Source organism: Electrophorus electricus, chromosome 20 (assembly GCF_013358815.1).
Source record: "Electrophorus electricus isolate fEleEle1 chromosome 20, fEleEle1.pri, whole genome shotgun sequence".
NCBI classification, from domain to species: Eukaryota; Metazoa; Chordata; class Actinopteri; order Gymnotiformes; family Gymnotidae; genus Electrophorus; species Electrophorus electricus.
The window spans coordinates 7400838-7423322 of record NC_049554.1 but is presented as its reverse complement, the minus strand read 5'-3'; the positions used below and the strand labels follow the sequence as shown (position 1 = coordinate 7423322).

Sequence of the window (22485 nt, the reverse complement as noted above, 5' to 3'; positions counted from 1 at the left end):
TCTTAATGAGGTCAACAATCTTAAGTATGACAAATATGCTTAGTTCAGTTTGGAGGGTATATTATTTTTCTTAGAAGCCATTCTAGACAGTTGTGTGTTCTTCATGGCTTCAGACAGGAGACCAAAATAGCACGTCTTCAGTTTTAACAGACAGTGTGACCAGTTTGGTATGTTGACTGTCCGTTTCCTCACTTGGTGGCAGGTGCCCTCTGGACTTTACACTCCTCCTTCTGTGTGTCTCTCTCTGGGATTAACACACCACCATCCAAGCTGCTGCCAGGCGCTATAAATGTTCTACATCACAACACACTGCTCTAAGTAAACGCTGGGTACTTTAGGCTTCTGGAAGGCAAACATTTTTTCCAGTTCTGGATAAATAAAATATTTATCGGCCACATAAAAATAATTCATTAAGCATATTCAGATGATTTACCAGCCCTTTGTTTTGCTCTATAGTCTGGTATTCATCCATTTAGACATTTTCTCCAGCTTTCTTTCAATTTGGTTAATAACTGCTTTTCACCTGTGATAGTTCAGTTGATTATGACAATTAAACACACATGAAACCACAAATCTCACGTGGAGCATGAAGGAGAGGCCAGCTGAGGTTGAGCTGTTGGGTGTCTGATGAACACTGGTCCTGCCTGACTGAGCTACACCGTGGGTGTGTTATGTAAGGCATAAACAGTAAGCGGACTGGCTGGACCAGTTGTGAGATGATCACGGAGCTTCCGAACAGGCTGCATGAAGGGACATAGCTCTGCTCCACCAGGTCTAATTCATCACTGACTCCACAGACCAGGTTCTACAGGACATCTCTTCATCCTAGGCCAAAGGTCAAGACCTAAGTGCAGTCCTCACCTCCCATCCTGAAGCTCAGTCTCCAGTGCCCGTTCTCCACATCTGACTGTATGTAACACTTTGTGGCTAGAGCAGTAGCTGTATCGCCATTTAATATTTCAACATCTATGTAGGCCACAGTCGGACTAAAAGGCAGGTGTCTGTCAAGCTCCTGCTGGTCCCTCTGGTTCAGGAAGCACCTGAACACTAACGCAAATGAGATGGCACTGGTAAACTGTTTTAAAAATGTACCCATAAAACAGGAAATAAACGAGTGGAAACAGAAGAATTATTTATTGCAATAGAAAATATCACTTTTGTAAAATCGAAAAAAAGTGAGAAAAAGGTTAAAAGTTAAAGTACTACTACTACAAACTATGATTTTAAAGAGTATTTACACAACAGCATAAAACATACAATTGAATGTAGTTATAATTCTATACTAATAAACTCTCATTGGCATAGGAAAAAAGAGGTAGTGTCAACTGCTTCTTATCTGATGATCAGAATTACAAAAGAAAAGTGTTCAGGAGACGAAGGCAGCACAGACAAGGAAGAACTTCTCAAATAAAAGACGATTTTCCCACCCTGCACCTGCCTGTCTGTCTGTCTGGCAGACAAACGTCAGCCAGCGGCTTCCCGGGTTAAAAAAAAGAAAATAAACAACTCATCAAGCAGTCAGTCATGTGACACACAAGGGGGGGGGGTGTCAGGAGTGTGGAGGGAGGAATCTAGGTAATGGCACTGCAGAGACACGCACGCACGCACGCAGTGAGCACCACGATCCATGTGGTTAAGGCAGTGTTAGCAGCTTGACCGGCCCACTGGAGGGACCACCCCTACATCTCTCAGCTTTAGGTCTCATTTCAAAACACACACGCGTGCACACACACAGATTTAGCGTGAGAGGAGAAAGGAAGCACGTCTTTCTGTGCAGCGTCATTATAGCGTATACTCAGGGTCTGTGATGGGGCGGGGGGGCAGATTCCTCTCCCCAATGCTGGAATAAACACCTGCTCAGTGCACAAAGAGTGTGTTTATGTGCAGGTTACCATGATGCCTGCAATAAGTGTCTTCTATCTCAGGCAGTGATGAGGATGAGTGTGATCTGCATTCATCCTTTAGGTTTCGCTCTCCGAACGTGCAGTCTGTGAGGAACGCACAAGCCAAGTGTTGGCTCATCAACCCTGTTTTGAGACCAGTTTAAGGCATCCTTTCAAACTGGGAGCCTAATAATGGAGGCTGAACTTAAATCAGCCCAGAGGCTCAGGCCTCACCACAATCTCACCTCACATGAATTTCTACTTTGTTAAGTCACTCGTCACCTTGGTGATGTTTTCACAACATTAATCACCATCACAGCGACCCCCACTCTCACCCCGTTACGCACCATCGGTGTGAAGTCCTTTCCGTATGAATCCACCACCAGCAGCGAGAGATTTGGCAGAGCCGCCCAACACAATCCTTTCAGCTCGTGACTGATAAGGACCTCGTCCCGGACAACACTCACTCCAGTACAGTAACAATTCATTTGGTTCGTCAAACTTTTGTTTAGTTTCATTTTGTGAGGTGCCTACAATATTCGGAGACTGGGTCACAATCATGATTAGTGATTAGAGTAGAGATTAATAGTGATTAATGGTGATTAGTGTCCCAGCAGCGAGTGACCGTTCAGGTTGTGCGCTGGTATTAAATCACTAAGTAATCAGATTAATTATTAAACGCACCTGTCGCCACACAACTGGCAAGCAACGCTGACCTTTAACCTTCTTCATATCAGAGTGGAGTACCCTTGTAATTGATTACTGCTACTTCCAGTGAATTCTGTGGGAAGTAAAAAATCTTGAGTATCATTCTCCTTCTGCTGTTTCCAGCCCTGCTGTACAAACACAGCACTTCGGGGTTTTTTTTTTTGTTTGTTTTTTGTTTTTTTGTTTTTTTTTAAGAGTAATAAATAACCTGCAAGCCAAACCCAATAGCATGTAGACACGTCAACATTGTCCATGCCCCTTTCCAGCCGTTGGCCGCTCTGTGAACTGCTAGTCCGTGAAGGCGGAGTCACGGCTTTGCTTTGGGCGCACTGAACACAGAACGGCCAGATGGCCCAGGGGAATTGCCGGTCCACTGGGCCGCGGCACTGATCAGTGCACCCCGTTCATGATGTGCTTCTGGTGCACGTCCAGTGGTGTGGGGTGGTCCTGGTTGTGTAGGGCAGGGCTGACGTCCTCCTCCCACAGGCGAGCGTTCTTGCGGATCTCGTCCAGGGAGTATTCCTGCAGGAGGGTGCCGTTCTCAAACACCGTCACCAGCATGTCCTACAGCACACACACGCACACGTACGCATGCACGCACACACAGCCACTGTTAACCCTCGGACAAGCATCACCCACAGCACTGCTCAGGAGCTGTGAATCAGTCTCCTAGTCTCAATGCTCCTAAACAAGACAAAGATGCTGCCGATCCTGCAGGGAGCTATCCCAGCTATCCCAGCTCCCCACCAGAGCGGGCAGGACAGTGGGAACACACGGTTGGCACAAACCCATTCTGATCAATTAAAAAAAGCTTAAATTAAGAAGCAGTCATGGAATACAGCCTAGTTTCATAACGAGCAACTTACATTACAGGCTGGTCAGTAACAACACTGACCAGAGTAGACCTGCCAGTACCGGACATATTAAAGACAATTACATTAAATTACATTTTCATTAAAACCACTCCGATTGCTCTAAAATAAATGTAGGTTAACCAGCACAGGAAACATAGGCAAGCAGTCCCACCCCTCAAACACCACCACAACCACAAATGTAATTCAGTGCTTTAAAACATTTTTTTAAAAAGCTGAAAGATGATCTGAACTGTATCTGCCCTTTTTGGTCCTGCTCCTGGGGAACCGCGTGCACAGTCTCATGTGCTACAAGAAGGTTCTGGTGCACCAGGGCAGAGCAGCTCTCACCTCCTCAGGCTTGCCGACACCGCTTTCCACCGTCTCTATAAACCCGTCAGAGTTCCTCCTGAGAGAGAGGCGACCACGCTTTGATCCTTTAGAGGGGTCAGTCACTGGCTGCTTATATACGTCCATCTACACACACGCACACGTTATTATAAGAATATGGACAAAAAAACAACAAAGCTGTACCAAGAGTTTGCATATGATCAACTGGTCCAGCAAAGGCAACATGGGCAGGAGAGCAGCAAGCACCATTAGGGGCGACTCAGCCCCCTGCGTCGGCTTGGGGACAGGGGCGACTCAGCCCCCTGCGTCGGCTTGGGGACAGGGGCGACTCAGCCCCCTGCGTCGGCTTGGGGACAGGGGCGACTCAGCCCCCTGCGTCGGCTTGGGGACAGGGGCGACTCAGCCCCCTGCGTCGGCTTGGGGACAGGGGCGACTCAGCCCCTTGCGTCGGCTTGGGGACAGGGGCGACTCAGCCCCTTGCGTCGGCTTGGGGACAGGGGCGACTCAGCCCCTTGCGTCGGCTTGGGGACAGGGGCGACTCAGCCCCTTGCGTCGGCTTGGGGACAGGGGCGACTCAGCCCCTTGCGTCGGCTTGGGGACAGGGGCGACTCAGCCCCTTGCGTCGGCTTGGGCACAGGGGCGACTCAGCCCCTTGCGTCGGCTTGGGGACAGGGGCGACTCAGCCCCTTGCGTCGGCTTGGGGACAGGGGCGACTCAGCCCCTTGCGTCGGCTTGGGGACAGGGGCGACTCAGCCCCTTGCGTCGGCTTGGGCACAGGGGCGACTCAGCCCCTTGCGTCGGCTTGGGGACAGGGGCGACTCACCCCCTTGCGTCGGCTTGGGGACAGGGGCGACTCAGCCCCTTGCGTCGGCTTGGGCACAGGGGCGACTCAGCCCCTTGCGTCGGCTTGGGGACAGGGGCGACTCAGCCCCTTGCGTCGGCTTGGGGACAGGGGCGACTCAGCCCCTTGCGTCGGCTTGGGCACAGGGGCGACTCAGCCCCTTGCGTCGGCTTGGGGACAGGGGCGACTCAGCCCCTTGCGTCGGCTTGGGGACAGGGGCGACTCAGCCCCTTGCGTCGGCTTGGGCACAGGGGCGACTCAGCCCCTTGCGTCGGCTTGGGCACAGGGGCGACTCAGCCCCTTGCGTCGGCTTGGGCACAGGGGCGACTCAGCCCCTTGCGTCGGCTTGGGCACAGGGGCGACTCAGCCCCTTGCGTCGGCTTGGGCACAGGGGCGACTCACCCCCTTGCCGTTGGTTTCCACATAGCTGCACTTGAAGGCACAGTTCAGCGTATCTCTGTTGAGCTTCTGGAGTAGAGCGCTACCACACCCGAAGAACACGTTCTCTGCACTCCAGCCTTCATCATGCAGCTTCTTCAGGATCTGAACACAGGCCCGCAGGGCAATCAGCAGGACGCCAGGCACCAACAGGACATACACCGCCTTCCCAAATCAACGACACTTTTACTATTAATAATAATCATCATCATCATCATAATATTATTATGATTATTATTATTATTACTACTACACCCACATCATAATCATCATCATCATCACCACCACTTACATCTTCAACAGAGCAGAGGTCTATACCATCTCCCTGAATGATGCGCAGATATGATGGAAGAACCTTAAAGCCCACTGAGTTCTGAGAGCAGCTAAAACACTCCTCTAAAATCTTTATCACCTACAGAGGGAGAGGGAGAGAGAGAGAGATTTTTTTATTCTGACTGATTACACAAATAACACAAAACTAAAAGGCTCAGTGTGACGTGTCAAAGGTTAATTGATGAGTCAGAGCCTTGGAATGTTGTTCCCGCCCAGGCTGCTCAAGCTGATCAGAACAATAACGTGTGGCAGTCGAGCACTGATCAATACAGTAGCACAGACATGCTGTTCTCCTAAAGGGATCTCTGCTTCTGTTTGTTTCAATAAAACAGCGTTATGGTCTTAAATCAGGACCCCTGGGAGTATTCAACTCACAGCAGCTTAGAGACCTCAACTTTTAGTGGTTTTTTGTCGTCTTTTGAACCCTCATGTTTCGGGTTAGATGAATGAGAGAGATTCAGTCCAAGATCAGTCCAAGATGCTTGAGCCCCAGCAGCAATACTGAGTGGTCTTCAGACCAGCCATGCTGAGATCAGCCATTGAAGCTGAAGTTGCTGTCTCTGCTCCACCAGCAGGTGGCACTCACCTCCAGGAGTGTCTCAGCCGGGTCGCCCGAGTCGGGGCGTATGACGAGGGCGGAGTCCTCGCTACGCTCCATCACGCGCTCCTTCAGTTTACCGCCCCAGATGTGCCTGCAGGCCTTGAAGATGTCGTAGCTGTCACTGACCACAGCCACGGGGCCTGAGGGGAACTGGTCCAGCATGCACTCATACGCCTCCTTCTCCCTGTTCCGACCCCAAGAGATGATGGTGCTGCACGTACGCACACACGCGCACACGCACGCGCGCACACACACACGCGCACACACACACACACGCGCACACACACACACACGCGCACACACACACACGCGCACACACACACGTGCACACACACACGCACGCACACGCACGCACGCACACGCACGCACGCACACGCACGCACACACACACGCACACAGTTAGGCTGCACAGAGGAGTGTGAGGTTGTAGATCTCAGATTGTAGAACCAGCTGGAGTCCTCATCTAGCTGAAGAACAACTCGCCTCCAAAACGTAAACATGATCATGAATAAGGAGGGAAATTAGTCAATAACTTAAACAATTGGCAATAAGATCAATATTGAATGACTAAATAACAGAAGAGAAAGTGCATGAGTGTGAGCACTGGGGAAGGATGACATCAGGAGCACGAGCACGACAGAGAGCACGTTACTGAGTGTGTGTGTGTGTGTGTGTGTGTGTGTGTGTTCGTGCGTGCGTGCGTGTTTGTGTGTCTGTGTGCGTGCGTGTGTCTCACCTGTGCTCTGCAGCAGGTATGGAGAAGCCAGCCATAGGACAGTTGTAGTAGCGCTGGGCCATGATCAGACCAGCAACCGTGTCAGTACTGCAGAAGTTCACCAAGTGAGCAGCTCCACCTAGAGCTGCTGACTGAGAGAGAGAGAGAGAGAGAGAGAGAGAGAAATATCCATATTAGATCACACATTATAGTGAGCCACACACACAGTTACCTCTATAGTCAACCTCAGTCAAGGTGAGACAATGAAGTCCCTGAGAGAGAGAGAAACACAGTCAACCATGACAGGAAATCTGTCAAAAATCACACAGCTCTGGGATGGAGGGAACGCTACGGTTCAGCCTGTGATCCATGTGCTCTATTCCAGAAAATGGGAGAGTTATGCTGCATAGTGAAGAAACTTCAATGAACATAAGAGTGTTTTGTGGAGTATTTAGTGGAGTACAGGGGAAAATACTACACTCCATGAAAGTACATTAAAAAGCCCAAAGCTAGTTTAGTACAGGGACCCAAGCACATAAACCTCCAAGTATTCTTAGCTGCCCGGGTCAGAAAATCAAGATCTTTTCCCATGATCCCCAGGACCCTGCCGCGATCCAGACACCTATTACATCACGGTTCCCTAGCCAAGTGCTGAGTTGAACGCACACCCAGATGCCATTTCCTAAGCTAAGGAGGAATTGTGTGTGCTACTGTAAACACACGGGGGCCCCGAGCCCTGGTTGTCTGGAACAGGGACCAATAATCTTCATGTTCAGTACAGACCATGTCCCACATACGGGTAGGATTCCTTCCTAATTCGGTTTTCTCTTGGGAAGCCACTGGGTATCCCCTCTCCACTCCCTAATCATGCGTTTACTTACTCTGAAGAAATAAGTTCAAGGAAAATAAAGATTTATTTTTAGTTTCACAATGCAAACAAAATGTACCCAAACATTCCCATGCAAAACAACTTCTGCACAATAATAAACAAATACTAATAAACTCAAATGTTTGAATTCTATGAGCTGTTTTTTCACTGCAAGGTGACAGAAGAGACCAGGGAGATTTCAGAGACAGGAGAGAAGGCGACGCCCCAGCTGGTGAATTCATCCTCTCAGCCTGGAACCACTAATCTCCCTGCCACACCATTAATCCACCACAGTGCACACACATCACCCTGACTGTCATTAATGGGGATGAGCACTGAAGAAAAGTGCTTTTACTGTTCGCTCACGACACCTCAGGCTAAAGCCAAACGACTGCGGCCTAAAAGTAAAGCGCTCACCGTTATCTGTCTGGATAAGACGTGTGTGTACAGTATATATCTGTGTACACTAAAGACTTGACTCTAAAGGTCTCAGGGACTGATGCCATGATTCATCAGGGAAGCTCACAGACTGTGTGTGTGCTAGAACACATGTAATTACTACAGATCATGCCAGGCTGCATGTCGTAATCATCACTGAACAACACCTCCTTTACCACAGACCCACCCAACAGCTGGGACGATCATTCTGCACGCGCACGCATGTGCACGCACACGCATGTATACACGGGGGCTCCTTTCTGAATCCCCGTTGCAGCATAAACAAAGTTAATCCCTGATCCCGCCAGTGCCCTGGGACATGCCCTGCCTGATTGCAGCTCTGTAATTCCTGATCCCAAGAGTCAAGGCTGCCTGTTTACTGACCTGAGGAGACACGGATATGCTGAGCACTCAGAGCGGAGCGTTACCACACGCGGAACCAAGACTGTACCATTTCATCTACTGTGACATGAGGGAGATGTTCTGCTTCATCTTAAACCGGCTGCTTCACTGATGCCATTTGAGTTCAGTCCCGTGATGCTGCTTAGTAGAATGAGTCCAGATGCTGGGACGGTCCATGAATGTGGCCAGTCACACATTCAGAATTCTGTACTGGGAATTCAACTCCAGCATGTGATCAGGTACCAGCACCAACCATGACAACACCAACAGACAGGAAGAGACAGAGCGTCCTGTTACACAGTCCTGTCACACAGGCTGCAGGCCCTTCTTTTGATCATCTGTTTAATCATACTTTGACTGGGTGGTTAATTCCACAGCCTTGGCCCATTTCAAAATTTTGAATAAGTCAATCAGCAACTGCACACAGTGATGTCATGGGGGGGGGGGGGGGTGTCATTGCAGATGTGTCCCTCCTACCTCCTGGGAAGACACTCCTCGGTAGCCGAAATCATGGAGCTTGAATTCCAGCCCTTCCAGGCTGCCTGAAGTGGACTTCAGGTGCCTGGCCAGGATCTTTTTGAACTCCCTGGAGATTGTTGCCACGGTGATGGGGTACCACATTTGAACCAGCATTGTCTGTGGGGGAGGGGAGGAACACACATCACACAGCTGTCAGAGCGAGTCGGCTATGAAGACCCTCCTACCTCACCAAGCTGAGACCAATGCATATAAATGAAAATATTAACATCACTGACCGAGAGCATTTTTCACTTCATGCCTGTTTGGGAAAAACATTCTGGAGATCTCTCTTTCTCTCTCTCTCTCTCACACACACACACACACACACACACGTGGTGTGCAGTCAGGCCTTTCTAACCTTTCTGAAGGGTTAAAGAGGACCAAACCCCCCCCCCCCCCCAAATAACCTATTCACATCAGATATATAGATATATAGATAAGAGCCTCCCATTGGATAATTACTGCTTGGGTGATTATGTTTCAGCTGGCAACAAGTTATTTAACCCTAACTGATGCAGTGAGTAGCTTCTCATTTGTTAAACAACCATGTCGAAAGACATCCTGTGGTCATGAAAAAGATGTTAATCTGTTTCAGAAGGGTCAAATTATTGGCATGCATCAGAGAAAACATCTAAGGAGATTGCTCAAACTACTAAAATCAGGTTAAGAAGTGTCCAGTGCATTATTATAAAGTGGAAACATCATCTTCGAGGAAGGAATGTGGTCAGAAAAAATCCTGAATGATCGTGATCGGCAATCACTTAAACGTATGGTGAAAGCAAATCGTAGAAAAAGCAATAGTAGAACTCAGGAATATGTTTAATAGTGAAAGTAAGAGCATTTCCACACGCACAATGCGAAGGGAAATCAAGGGATTGGGACTAAACAGCTGTGTAGCCTTAACAAAACCACTTGTCAGTGAGGCTAACTGGCAAAAATGGCTTCAATTTGCCAGGGAGCATAAAGATTAGACTCTGGAGCAATGGAACAAGGTCATGTGGTCTGATGAGTCCAGATTTACCCTGTTCCAGAGCGATGGGCGCATCAGAGTAAGAAGAGAGGCGGCTGAAGTGATGTACCCATCATGCCTAGTGCCTACCGTACAAGCCTGTGGGGGCAGTGCTATGATCTGGGGTTGCTGCAGTTGGTCAGGTCTAGGTTCAGCAACGTTATGTGCCCAATGAGGTCACCTGACTACCCGAATATACTGAATGACCAGGTTATTCCATCAATGGATTTTTTTCTTCCCTGATGGCATGGGCATATTCCAAGATGACAATGCCAGGATTCATCAGGCTCAAATTGTGAAAGAATGGTTCAGGGAGCATGAGACATCATTTTCACACATGGATTGGCCACCACAGAGTCCAGACCTGAACCCCATTGAGAATCTTTGGGATGTACTGGAGAAGACTTTGTGCTTTGGTCAAAATCTCCCATCACCCATACAAGATCTTTGGGGGAAAATGAATGCAACTCTGGATGCCACTGCGAATGCGTGCCGTAATCAAAGCTAAAGGCTGTCGAATGAAATATTAGAGTTTGTGACCTTTTTTTGGCCAGGCACACTGTGTGTGTGTGTGTGTGTGTGTGTGTGTGTGTGTGTGTGTGTGTGTGTGTGTGTGTGTGTGTGTGTGTGTGTGTGTGTGTGCGCTTGATTTCTATAGGCGTGGAGTGGTGAGATCGGCCAGACCCTGCCGCTCCCTGAGACTCGGCGTCTCACACAGGACATGACTCACGATATTTCAAGTGTACAAGGTACAATCTTTCAAAACAGAGTCACTACCAGCATTACACTCAAAGCGCTGGGACTGCTGAACATTATGGGACATTTCAATTTTAGGGTGAGTTTTTTGGCATGTCTCTTTAGGGAGCACAGACAGCACTACAGGACGTGGCTTAAAACTGAATTATTCTATTCTATAGAATTCTACTGAATTATTCTGTTATTAAGAAATAGCATTATAAACACCTGGCAATGTAATTCACACATTGTCAACACCAAGACTTTAACAACATTAGCTGATTAACATTCTCTTATGAAAAAATGAATTGCGTGCCTACTAAGACACTTGATCAGGTCAAAATGCCGCGTATCTGACAGGATCTTCCTACTCTGCTGTGGTTTGGCTCCAGACGAGAACGCGTGGTGATTTGCATGAGGTTAGTGTTCGTGTTACTGGACGCTGATTAAAAACATCGCACCACGCACGTCTAACGACTCGCGCTATGAAGCTGTTTCTATGTGCGCCCTCTCCTCTTTCTTTCCCATTTTGTGCTGCATTCCTTAATTTCGATGCTTTAGATGTCAAAATTCTCAACTTTTTTCATATCGGACTCTTTAATCTGGCTCTGAGGGGCACAAACACGACCATCTCCACTGCTATTCATCATCTGAACTTCAATATGTATAACAAGGTAATAAAACATAAAACACAAATAACAGGATTAAGAGAAGGTGGTGTTTTAAAAAGATAATCAAACAGTCTACCTCTATGTAGTTAGTGAGCCAGAAGAATTCTGGGTCTGTGTTCTCCACTGTGAAGAGGACGTTTCCCCTGGGAATAATCTTCCCCTCCGGAACAGCTTTGATACGGATTGGAAGGCGTCCATCGTATTTCTGTCACACACACACACACGCGTTTAGGTTTTAGCCTGGCTTGGGAAAGGGCCAGTGGCTGAGAGGCGTGACAGTCATACCTCCATCACACTCCTCCAGCCCTGCTCGTCAAACACCACCTGCTTGAAGTGCATCTGGTAGAAGACTTTGGCTTCTTGAATCTTCTCCTCTGTGACCACACGCCCTGGGCAGGAGGTCACAGCACAATATAAAGACTACAATCTACAGCAGACAAGCAAATTCACTGTAACATTCAGACTGAAGTGGCACATATGTCACTGGTTCTGAATCACAGGCACGGCTCACACACGGACACGGCTGGTTCTGAATCACAGTCACAGTTTACACACGCGCACACATCAATATGCACTTTGTTTTTAATTACACTCCAGTACTATAAGGGCTATGTGTCAGCTGTTGAGTACCAGTTTTTGGCGCTGTATAAAGACAGAAATTGCTCTAAAATAAGGGGCAACAATGTTGTGGTGCTGTGTTTTACATGAACAGGCAGGGTGATGAAAGAAATCAAACTGCACCCAACAATATTATTACAGGAAAGAGAGGGTGTCCTGGCAGCAATAAGTTAGAAATATGAGAACATATCCAGGAGACAGAATCATGTGATAGTGTGAGGTCTGGGAAATACCTGCTATATATCTCTTCAGGAGGTACTGCAGGCCGAAGAACACGACTTCGTTGAACTGCGCGCCCTTTTTGCGCCGGCACTCGAAGTAAGAGTAAACTCTGTTGACATTTGGTGGATACTGCTTGTAATGTGTTATCTGCAGAGGAACAAGGAATGCATTAAGATCAAACTGTCTCACTCTTATATTCCATGTGGGGTGCAAACACAGACACAATAAACGTAATGGAAGAATAACTCCCATGACTCAGTAAGGATTAAGTCTCAAAAATGTCACAAATTGCCTTGAGAATCGGCAGGAAGCCAAATGTAACGTCTCTGATGTCTGTGTGGCATAAAGCCTTTCAACGGATGGCACAAAGAGAGTTGATCTGATCTCACATATTTCAGGAACACCATCTAAGTGATCACGGCTCTGACAAGAAGTACAGCTGAGAAGGATAGGCGAGCAGGCACATATTTTTCAGCTCTTGCACATAAAAACAGAGAATAAGCAGTGAATATGTGCTTTACCGTGTGGATGGAACCTGAGTTTCTGAGGTTCAGGCCATCAGAAAAGCCATGTTCATGGGTGGTTATGGAAATGTAAAGCAATTTATGTTTTCCTTGAGGAAGCTAATTAAACTACAGGCTTAGGCACAAACACTTAGCTCAGTGGACAGTGTCCAGAGTTCACCACAAAAAAACAGCCTAACATTGATGACCCTCGAGGTTTCTTATATTTTATGTCATTGTAGCTTGATCCAACATCAGAGTTTTGATACATTTAGAATTAAACTACTGATGTAGAGAATGCGGTCTTGGTGTCACAATGATGGTGCTAGCGTCTGATCTAATCAGTCTAAGTGAGTGAGTCTGTTACTCACTACAGCGCATGACATTCACAAACATTACAAGGAATTCTTGATTAACAGAACACCCATGTGTACGCTCTTAGAAGAACCACACCAAACACTAAAAGGTGCGCTACAGTTTGCCAAGACCTTCAGTCTCTCTACCTCTATGAGTCCTAGTTAGAAAGTGGAACACAAAAGTGTGTGAGAGGGTCATGTGCTTTCAGGCTTATGCAAGCTTTACGCAATATAGAACTTCTTGTAGAAATAAATTAGTCATTTATTTGGCTTTGGAAGGATATTCATATGACACACTTTGTACTATGTACTTAAATAGAAAGAAAACGGCTTTATATTAAGATTCTTTGATCTAAAATGAAACCTAGGAGAAGACAAAATCACAAAGACAGACTGGGTGGACATATTGTGCATGGACAGACCCTCCTCTTCCTAAAGGCAGGACTAGAGTCTTTAAACTCTGACTTGATGCCACTGGACAGGTCCTTTGGTGAGTGAAGACAGAAGCTGTTGTGCAAACAGAACTGCCTTGCTTAATAACGCTGCTTCCAGTACTTAGCCTACAGAGTATTTACATATCACCTCCTACAAGTTTGACTGCAGAGATAACCTGCCTACATGATAAACAAAAATACCAAGAAGAACTAATTAACCATTTTTATTTTCATGAATATATGTAGTCTACTGTCTGTATCCGTGGGTTTTGTTTGTTTCACTTTCCAAAATGACCAACATCAGTAACAGGTCTGCCTAAATTCTTATCCAAAAGCAATGTCACAGAATGTTTTGCTGTGACTTCTGTGGCTGAGAACAAAGAGCTTCATTACGAGGTCATACCTAATCTGAAACACAAACACTGTTACATAATCATGCTGGGGGGAGGGCCTTGGGTAAGAAAGTTTGGAGGCAGGTAAAGATTTACAAACAGGCCGTCGCAAGATAGAGATCTGGCATGCCAAAGAAAAATGCAGTTCTTTTAAAAATAGAAAGAAAGGAAGACATTTTTTAACATTGTTTAAATTGTGTTTAAAATGGTGGCACATGACAGTTAGCAGCTGCTATGGACCTATGGACACACGAAATGTACACTTCCAAAGATTCACACCTCCATCAAAAATCCCTCATACCATTATTGCAGTAATAAAACCCCCACGGTATTCTATTGTACACTCAAGGAAAACTACTACAAACAGAAAAATAAATGTTTTAAGTGTTGACAAACACACATAGACTTAATTTTTACAGGCCTGAATGTAAAACTAAAAGTGATTCAAGCAACGGATTTAAAGATAAAAACAATGAAAATTCACATAACTTTGTTTTATCATCTGTGCTGAGGATAAGGGTAACAAATATAGATTTTTTTCAAGCACGAGCCTAAAACCTGTGAATTACATAATTCAGGAATTGTATTGTCAATTTACAATTTAATAACAGAAAACATTAGAACAAGTCTCAGATTAAACCTTATATACTGCACGTCTGACGTAAAGCGTGTGGTCTTGAGAACAAGGTTTATAAAATTAATTAAAATGAAAAACGACACTCATATGAGCACCACTGATCACAATAACAAAACAGTAAAAAGAAATGTCCTATGATTAAGCAGTAAAATGTGTTGAGTGTCGGGTATGGGGGGGCCCTATGCCCTTTGAGAGTGAACACAGAAGGACATCTGATCTCTCCAAACACTCGACTTCTCTATTCCACCTGGCCAGCACAGATCCTCACAAAGCGATGCCTGCTTCCGCTTCCAACCTACATAGCGGTCAAGTAAAGTGAGAGATCCAAAAGTAACAATTTTATCTAGAATATTTTCTGAGCTGGGATGTTTTGGACCATATCACATCAGTATCCAAAATTACGACAGTCCTGATAGGCGAATAACCAAAGTCGTTAGCTTTAGTGGCTAACGCTACGTTAGTTACTCTTAATTTCTGTTTCGATTCTTCGACTCCAGATCCGTGTTACACCTAGACAGCCTATTATTATTATTATATTAATATTAACAGCAGTAGCCCAAATAAACATAGTTACCCTCCATCTCCGTTGAAAAACCCAACTAACGTTAGCTAGGCTAGCTAACCAGGTAATCTCTACTCTGCTAGCTCGCTAAGATAAAGCTAACCCCCACTCGCCTTCAGTGAGTGGGCCATTTAAAACGAAACCTCCTCACAATCTGTCCAGCTAGCATAGCTAGGTTAGCTAACTAGCTAGCTGAATCTAATAATTCTGAACTTCAACATCAGGTGGCTAATTAAAAAAAAAATCTTAGCGCGACATACTGTCTTTTGAATTCCCCGAACACATCAAGGCTACAGGAGAAGACGCTTAAAATGCAAAGGGAAGAACAGCCAAAAACTAGCTAGGCTAGCTAGCTACCCAGTTAACCGTGCTAGCTAGTTGACATTAGCAATATCATCAACTATACAGCTATGGCCACTTTTGTTTTGAGACAAATAAGACACGCGACCAGGTAACCGGAACGTACCTTATAAGAGTCCGTTGCAAGTAAAAAATTAAAGTCCTGCGCTGCCATGGCTAGCTTAACTTATCGAAATGTCCTTGTATTTCTACAGCAGTGACACTGGAGGTGTAGACAACTCGCGTGTAACTATAGCTACGTGCGCGCACGGGGATGCACTGTGTCGCTCACTTTCAGAGATAAAACGAGACACCAGACGGGGGGCGTGGTGAAATGTACGTACCGCCCACACGTCCCGCTGTAAAAGCTACAGAGAAGCGTTGGCAAGCAAAAAGGGGAGGAGCATCGTTGTGAAAGGCAGCTTGTGAAAGCGCGGAGCCTGATTAGCTGTGACGCAGCCTGTTGCATTGATAGATGTAGTAAGTTTCGGATCTTTGGAAAGAGAAACTGAACTCTGGAACTAATCTATCAGGCCATTGGGTAATAAGGCCCTCATTACAAAACTCACAGCGCGATTTTCACCTATTTTGCAGTGACTGTAGCCCACGAAGGCTACATGCATTTTTTCCAGCGTTTATTACTCGCATGGTCAACGGAATGCTCCCGTTGCTATCACGGTCATGTAAAAAACGAATCAAATACATTTTAAAAAGAAAAATGAAAGCTTGCATGCATGCGCCCTATAACTAGTTAATGTCCCTGTTATAGGGAATGTCTTGCCAAAGCCACTAAGGTTCTTTCACTTTTGGTTCAGCTCTTCATTGCGTTGCCCTGTGTGATCTATGGCCTAATTTGATGTATTTTAACGTCGAAGGCTGAAACTACCGTGATAAGTACCTTTATACAGGCGAGTTCAAAATGCTGTCACTGTAACTTTTGATAGTTATCTATTGGTTGAATTTACATATTAGCTATCAGTTTGATTAACTAGTGAAACAACCAGAGTGACTGGGAGATAAGATAGCATTTGCTACATGATTGTAATGTGTATGCAACACATTTACAGCGTTTATCTGACGCTTTTTATCCAAAGCAACTTACAATTCTGATTGAACACAACTTGAGTAATTGAGGGTTAAGGGTCTTGTTCAGGGGCCCAACCGTGGAAACCTGGCAGTGGTGGGACCTGAACTGACAACTTTCTGATTACTAATCGAGTACCTTAACCACCTAGCTACCACTGCCCAACACGCCAGAAAGCTAGATTTGTACTGTACTAATTTTGTCGTTCCATGAACCGTGTGCAACCAATAGAAATTTGGCCACAAAACACACACATTTGTATCAGACTCAGTGGAGATGAATGCAGTGATTCGCTTTTTAAAATCTATTTTCACTGCATTAGTTTTGTCTCAGTGCAACTGCAGTGGTTCACGCTATTATGACCTCTATGCTGGATCCTTAACTCGAGTGCTTAATAATAAAGTTTGTCCATAATAACAATAGTGTTCGTTGTGAGAGGAGTCCCTCGGTAAGGTCTTCTCCTCAGCCAAGTCGACATAAGCAAGGAACCTTATAAAGAGCTGCGTATAACTCGCAGGAAAACTAAAACGTTAGGTATACTTCCCACACACGAGGCCATATGGTATTACAACTGTACGACCAATGCTGACGGTGCATCAGTTAAATTAGAGCAATATTAGACTTCATTTGTATGTAAAAAGCCGTTCCAGTCTCTCACAACGCCCATTACAGGTTACTTCAGGAGGACTGAATTCTTGTCTTTGGTAATTACTATTAGGCTTTTGCCAAGAAACCTACAGAAGTATCCTAAACCTGAGGCCTTTTGCCAGCAGAGCACTTTGGGAAAACAAAGCGGCGATAAACCGGACTAAAACGAAGATTAATGCCACGGTAATTGTGGCAGCGTTTGAGAGATGGGGCGATGCAGCTGTCGCGGAAACAACGTCAACGGGCCCCTCCCCCTCTAGCGACATGATTCGCCTGCGATTCAGAACCATGGTCAGCGCCCAGTGCGTCTTCTCGGGAATTGGCCATCGACAGTTCTCAGCTGACAAGGCACAGCAGGAAACAGACAGAGTCAAAGGCTAAAAAAGGACTCCGAGAACCTGTCCTCCCCAACACCACAGCACCTCCCGGCAAAATCCCCACCCCGTGAATGGAGCATTAAACGCAGACAGAACGAAGGCAGCAACAGTTTCATTCGGTGAGAGATTACTGGTTGTAGGAATAGTTATTTCAAACTCATCCAACGTAAGTGACACTTTACTCTAATTTTAATATTGTGTTGAGTGAAGTTAAGGGTTTCGCGGCACATAAAGCAGGTAGCATAATCGTCCTTCATACTTTTCATACACCAGGAACGCATCGCCGGCGCTCCTAGTGAGTGGGGCGACTTCATTGTCCTTTTAGTCGTGGAGCTGAAAATCACAATTCCTGTTTTATCCCTGACTTCTAGAACATAAACAACTTTAACAAGAATGTTGGACCCATCATCGAGTGAGGAGGAAGATGAGGTCGTGGAAGAGGAGCGCAAAGTGATAGCGGCTCCCAAGGCTGGTGGTACTCTGCTGTCTCCGAGCAGGACCAGCGAAAGCTCCGGTGGTTTACAACCGAGCCGGACTAGCAATATCCGCCCATCGAGCCCCAGTCCCTCGGTGCCGAGCGAAAAGGAGAAAGATGATTTAGAAAGGATGCAAAGGGAGGAAGAGGAAAGAAAGAAACGGCTGCAGCTTTACGTCTTTGTGATGCGCTGCATCGCCTATCCATTTAACGCCAAGCAGCCGACGGACATGGCGAGACGACAGCAGAAGGTAAGACCGTGGTGGCAAAAGTCACAAGCATCACCAAACAACAGATTGTTCAAGTTAATAAATTACAGGATCCTCTAGTAAAACTCACTCTGAGCGCAGTCAATCCAGTTTCCCCTCTTCAGAACATGTCAAATCTGCGTCAGCATCATGAATGTTTATAGTATTGTTTCTGCGCGGAGAAACATCAACCACAAAGTGTCGGGGAAAGCTATTTCTTTGCGAAGCCCAGCAGTAGCTACTAGTTGCTTCTGTCCCCAACTACGGAATTACGAGACGGAATTTGGCATTAATCCATAGGCTACGCTCGGGAAATAGAACGGTTTTAGGTTATTTAGGATAACAGTATTTCCATAGCGCCAAGCGATTTTATCAGTCTCATTTCAATTTCGCATCGTTCTGATATTGCTTCAAGAGTAAAATTCGAAATGTCTACTATAAACAGAATAATTACACCTACTATTTTTGATCAAGTATATATGCTACTGGATCGGACTGTTCCTATTTTTTACTGCCTTATTGTATTTATTTATTTATTTTGCTTCCTAGTTTTTACTCAGTGAACGGGTAAAATAAAATGGTAGATGTGGGATGTGGGTTACTTTACTGCCCTTGCTCTCATTGGTAAAGAACTGGTACTGATGGCGCCTGCGTGCGCAGTTCAAGACCAGTAATCATATCCAAGTACTCATTTCGTTCAACGGCTTCTACACACGCGCCCGCCACCTACCTTTTTTGTATATATATTTTCATTTTCGGTTGAGCGCGCATTGTCTTCACAGTCTGCGCGCTGTGCAGTACACTAGTAGTTTGATCACAACGTTTTCTCACCTTTTCACGTGGGTTTTCGAGGCTGGATTTACCGCGAAAACACAAGTGCCGGTGAAAAATCTGCAAGTGAAGATGCAGTGGAAGGCCGTTTTAGACCCACATGAGAAAAGCGCGAGGCTTTATGGGGTCAGACCATTGTTCCAGAGTATATCTGAGGGTCTGCGCTCCTTTTCCAGTTCTTTCTATTGATTAAGGAAGCTGCTTTTATCTTTCTAAAAAATCTGCTTTTATCTGTCTTTTATCTGTTTGCTTTTGTTTTGGTGTGTCTCCAGACACACCTGAGGCCACTTTCTGTAAACAGTGTGAGAAGAGGAGTTCTGCATTTGTGGACTAACTGCAGATTAGTGAACCAGCAAAATATCCCTGGGGAGTATTTAATCCCACCATTAGGGGAGGAAATGCTCCAGATTCTGCATTATTTTGTACAAATGCTGAAATGTGTCGCAGTGGCTGAAGTTCCCTAAAGGTGCAGATCCTTTACTGAATAAATATACAGAATGAATTAATGTTCCACAGTGGATGTTTATCAAGAACAAGATAAACGTTTAATGATTCATGAAGTCTTTGTGTATCTACTGAATAATTTTTTGTAAAAACACTTAAAACCATTATGTCACTCTGCATGTTGACATGTGTGTTCATTATCTTGAAGAAAACAAGACTCTTTAGCATCTCATCTGGGAATGTTAGGCTTGTTTTCTTGGTGGTGCTTTCTTTAGAGATTTGACATGCACTGGGAGTGTGTACTGGGAGTGTGCACTGGGAGTGCGCACCGGGAGATTGCAGAAGGGTCTCTGTCCCAGAGGGGTCTGCTGGGAGTCTTCCACATAGATTAGAACAGACAGACCCTCTGGAAAAATGTCACACAATTCCTGATTTACCAGTAAAGACAATGGGATTGGCCTGTCTATACATACTGATTCACTGGGAGTGGCCTGTCTGTACATGCACATTGAGTGGGAGTGGCCTGACCTCCATGCAGATTGAGTGGGAGTGGCCTGTCTGTACTTGCAGATTGAGTGGGAGTGGCCTCTCTATACAAGCTAATTCAGTGAGAGTGGCTTGTCTGTCCATGCTGATTCAGTGGGAGTGCCCTGTCCACTGATCCCTCCTATAGACTCCTACATCAGTCAGATTCTGTTCATTTGAACTGCTTCAGTTCAGACCTGGTGTCAGAGAAGCAGGAGTGTGTTATTGCTGTGTATCAGTGCTTTACTGGCTCATCATTGCATTTTTAATGTTTGTTTTTCTTTCAGGTAGAAATGGTAAGCGGCATTTCTGTTTACCAAAAGCCACTAAGTGCTCTTGGTATCCAACTGTTCAACACTTATTTTCTCATGAGTGCTAATAGGTCTCATGAGTATAAAAGAGTCTCAGAGGATAAAGTTCTTGTGTGTATGGGAGTATGAATGTGTGTCTCCAAAAAAAGCACACATGTATCATATTTCCAAATAGATTCAGACCAGACCATGCACTGTGATATCTACACTGTCGTTTGTGATCTAGAGTAGCTGTGTTAATAAATGTATCATTTATTCTAACCAAGTTGTCTGTATTGATATCATTCAGATTGTGATTGTTGCCAAGATCATCAAAGAAATCAGTGTTATTTAAATCCTTCAGGGCTCAAATCAAGCTAATCTTACTTTGTTTAGTTAAGATTCTGACATGATTTGAATATTTGTGACCAATTAATACATTACCTTATGCTTTTATCCAAAGCAACTTACAACTATGACTGAGTACACCTTAAGTAATTGAGGGTTAAGGGTCTTGCTCAGGGGCCCAACAGTAGGGGGGATTGAACCAGCAACCGTCCAATTATGTGTCCAGCACTGTAACCACTGAGCTACCACTGCCACTACTGCCATCAATAATTGATGCCTAGCAAATCATATGTATTGTAACGGATTAGTAAATGAAACCCCTACAATAGCAACACACAGACTGTCCAGCCTTTCATCTTCAACTATTCAGTCATGACCTTTGATCAAATTTCTGAAAATGAGATACACTAAAAAATCTTATTTCCTAATTAAAAGGCAAAGGAACTGTATTTCTGATCTGAGAAAAAGAAGGAACTATTGTATAGTGCCTTCTATAAACAGGCAAAATATAGGCAGCATTGTAACATTTGTGTGGTGAAACAAATGTTCAGATTGATTTGTTAAGAAACAAAATGAATCAGGCTGAGACTGCTTCCTTTCACCACTAAGCTTTTATCACATCTGTGTGTGTGTGTTTTGTGCTTCTGCATATGTGTCAGGAAAGAGCCACACAGGGTTTCATTATTAACAAACACGTTCAGTAGCAGTAGCTCGGCCACCAGGAAGCCTAGAGCAGATAACCTAGACAGGAGTGCTAGCTGAGGGGCTTTGGCTTTGGAAACATAAGCTGAATTTCTGGTCAGGCAGTTCACTACCCTGTGTGCTGTGGAGAGTCTTTGACAGCAGTTATTTATATAAGACTTAGAAACTGACATCAGTCAAAGAATTTGTCCAAACTGACTGAATACTGAATAAACGTTTACCCAGTTCAGTCAGCAACATTAGTAAATTTGCAACACATGACTCTGAACTGTGTCGCAGCCCTGGTTACAGAGAGTCAGATTATCCCTGAACCTAGACTAAAACCTTGACTAAAACTGAAGTTCAGTAGTGACTCGTCCACTAGATGGGACTCTTTGGAGAGTCTTTTGCTGACCGTAGACTGTTGAGATGTGAAGTGTCATGTGCCTGGACTCTTTACCTGGTCTGTTGGCTAAAGTGAAGCTCTCCTGGATCTGCTGGTCTGCACTGTTGTTCTGGATGACAAGGTGTGATCACTCATACCTGCTTACATAACACTGACATCCTTACAGGCTGGGAAATGCTCCCCTGCTCTCCCACTGCCTGGTTAGTCAGTAACGTGAGCTCACTCCCTTACTCACTCTCCTTCTATTTATTGCTGATTCTTGGTCACACACTGGCACACACTGACACACACACACACACACACACACACACACACACACACACACACACACACACACACACACACATACATATAAATTCATGCATACACATAGACACACAAGCATGCACACACACACACACACACACATACACATATTCATGCGCACACATAGACACACACACATACACATACACAAACAGACTATGAAAGGATAGTTTAATTAGTACAGCCATGGTTTCTGCTATTGCTAACTTTTAAATCTTTATTGTAATGCCATATTCAGACAGCCATATTCATTTACTCAGGTCGTGAGGACCATTACCCAGAAACACCTGATTCAACAGTCAGTCATTACCAAGGCCTTTATGTTGGACCGATGAAAATAGATGTGTAGAGTCAGACATGGTTAGAGTCACACATGGTCAGACATATGATTACCAG

The 22485-nt window shown here is 45.3% G+C and overlaps 2 protein-coding genes across 8 annotated transcripts in view; one reads left to right on the top strand and one right to left on the bottom strand.

Moving 5' to 3' along the window:
- Window positions 1-1119: 1119 nt before the first annotated feature.
- nampt2 (nicotinamide phosphoribosyltransferase 2) lies at window positions 1120-15708 on the bottom strand. Its single transcript, XM_035520486.1, has 11 exons — window positions 15554-15708; window positions 12215-12350; window positions 11649-11752; window positions 11440-11568; window positions 8907-9065; window positions 6743-6873; window positions 5992-6217; window positions 5365-5484; window positions 5037-5177; window positions 3794-3919; window positions 1120-3155 (listed from the first exon to the last, which is right to left on the bottom strand). The coding sequence occupies exons 1-11, from the start codon at window positions 15599-15601 to the stop codon at window positions 2982-2984; spliced, it is 1494 nt and encodes a 497-aa protein (XP_035376379.1). The 5' UTR covers window positions 15602-15708; the 3' UTR covers window positions 1120-2981.
- A 1729-nt stretch (window positions 15709-17437) lies between these two features.
- cadpsa (Ca2+-dependent activator protein for secretion a) overlaps window positions 17438-22485 on the top strand; it is a 103174-nt gene continuing 98126 nt past the window's right edge. For all 7 annotated transcript variants that reach the window (XM_035520392.1, XM_035520391.1, XM_035520390.1 and 4 more), the window contains exons 1-2: window positions 17438-17654; window positions 17907-18261. In XM_035520392.1, the coding sequence (XP_035376285.1) occupies window positions 17929-18261 (333 nt within the window). In that variant the 5' untranslated portion in view covers window positions 17438-17654; window positions 17907-17928. The remainder of the gene's footprint in view (window positions 17655-17906; window positions 18262-22485) is intronic.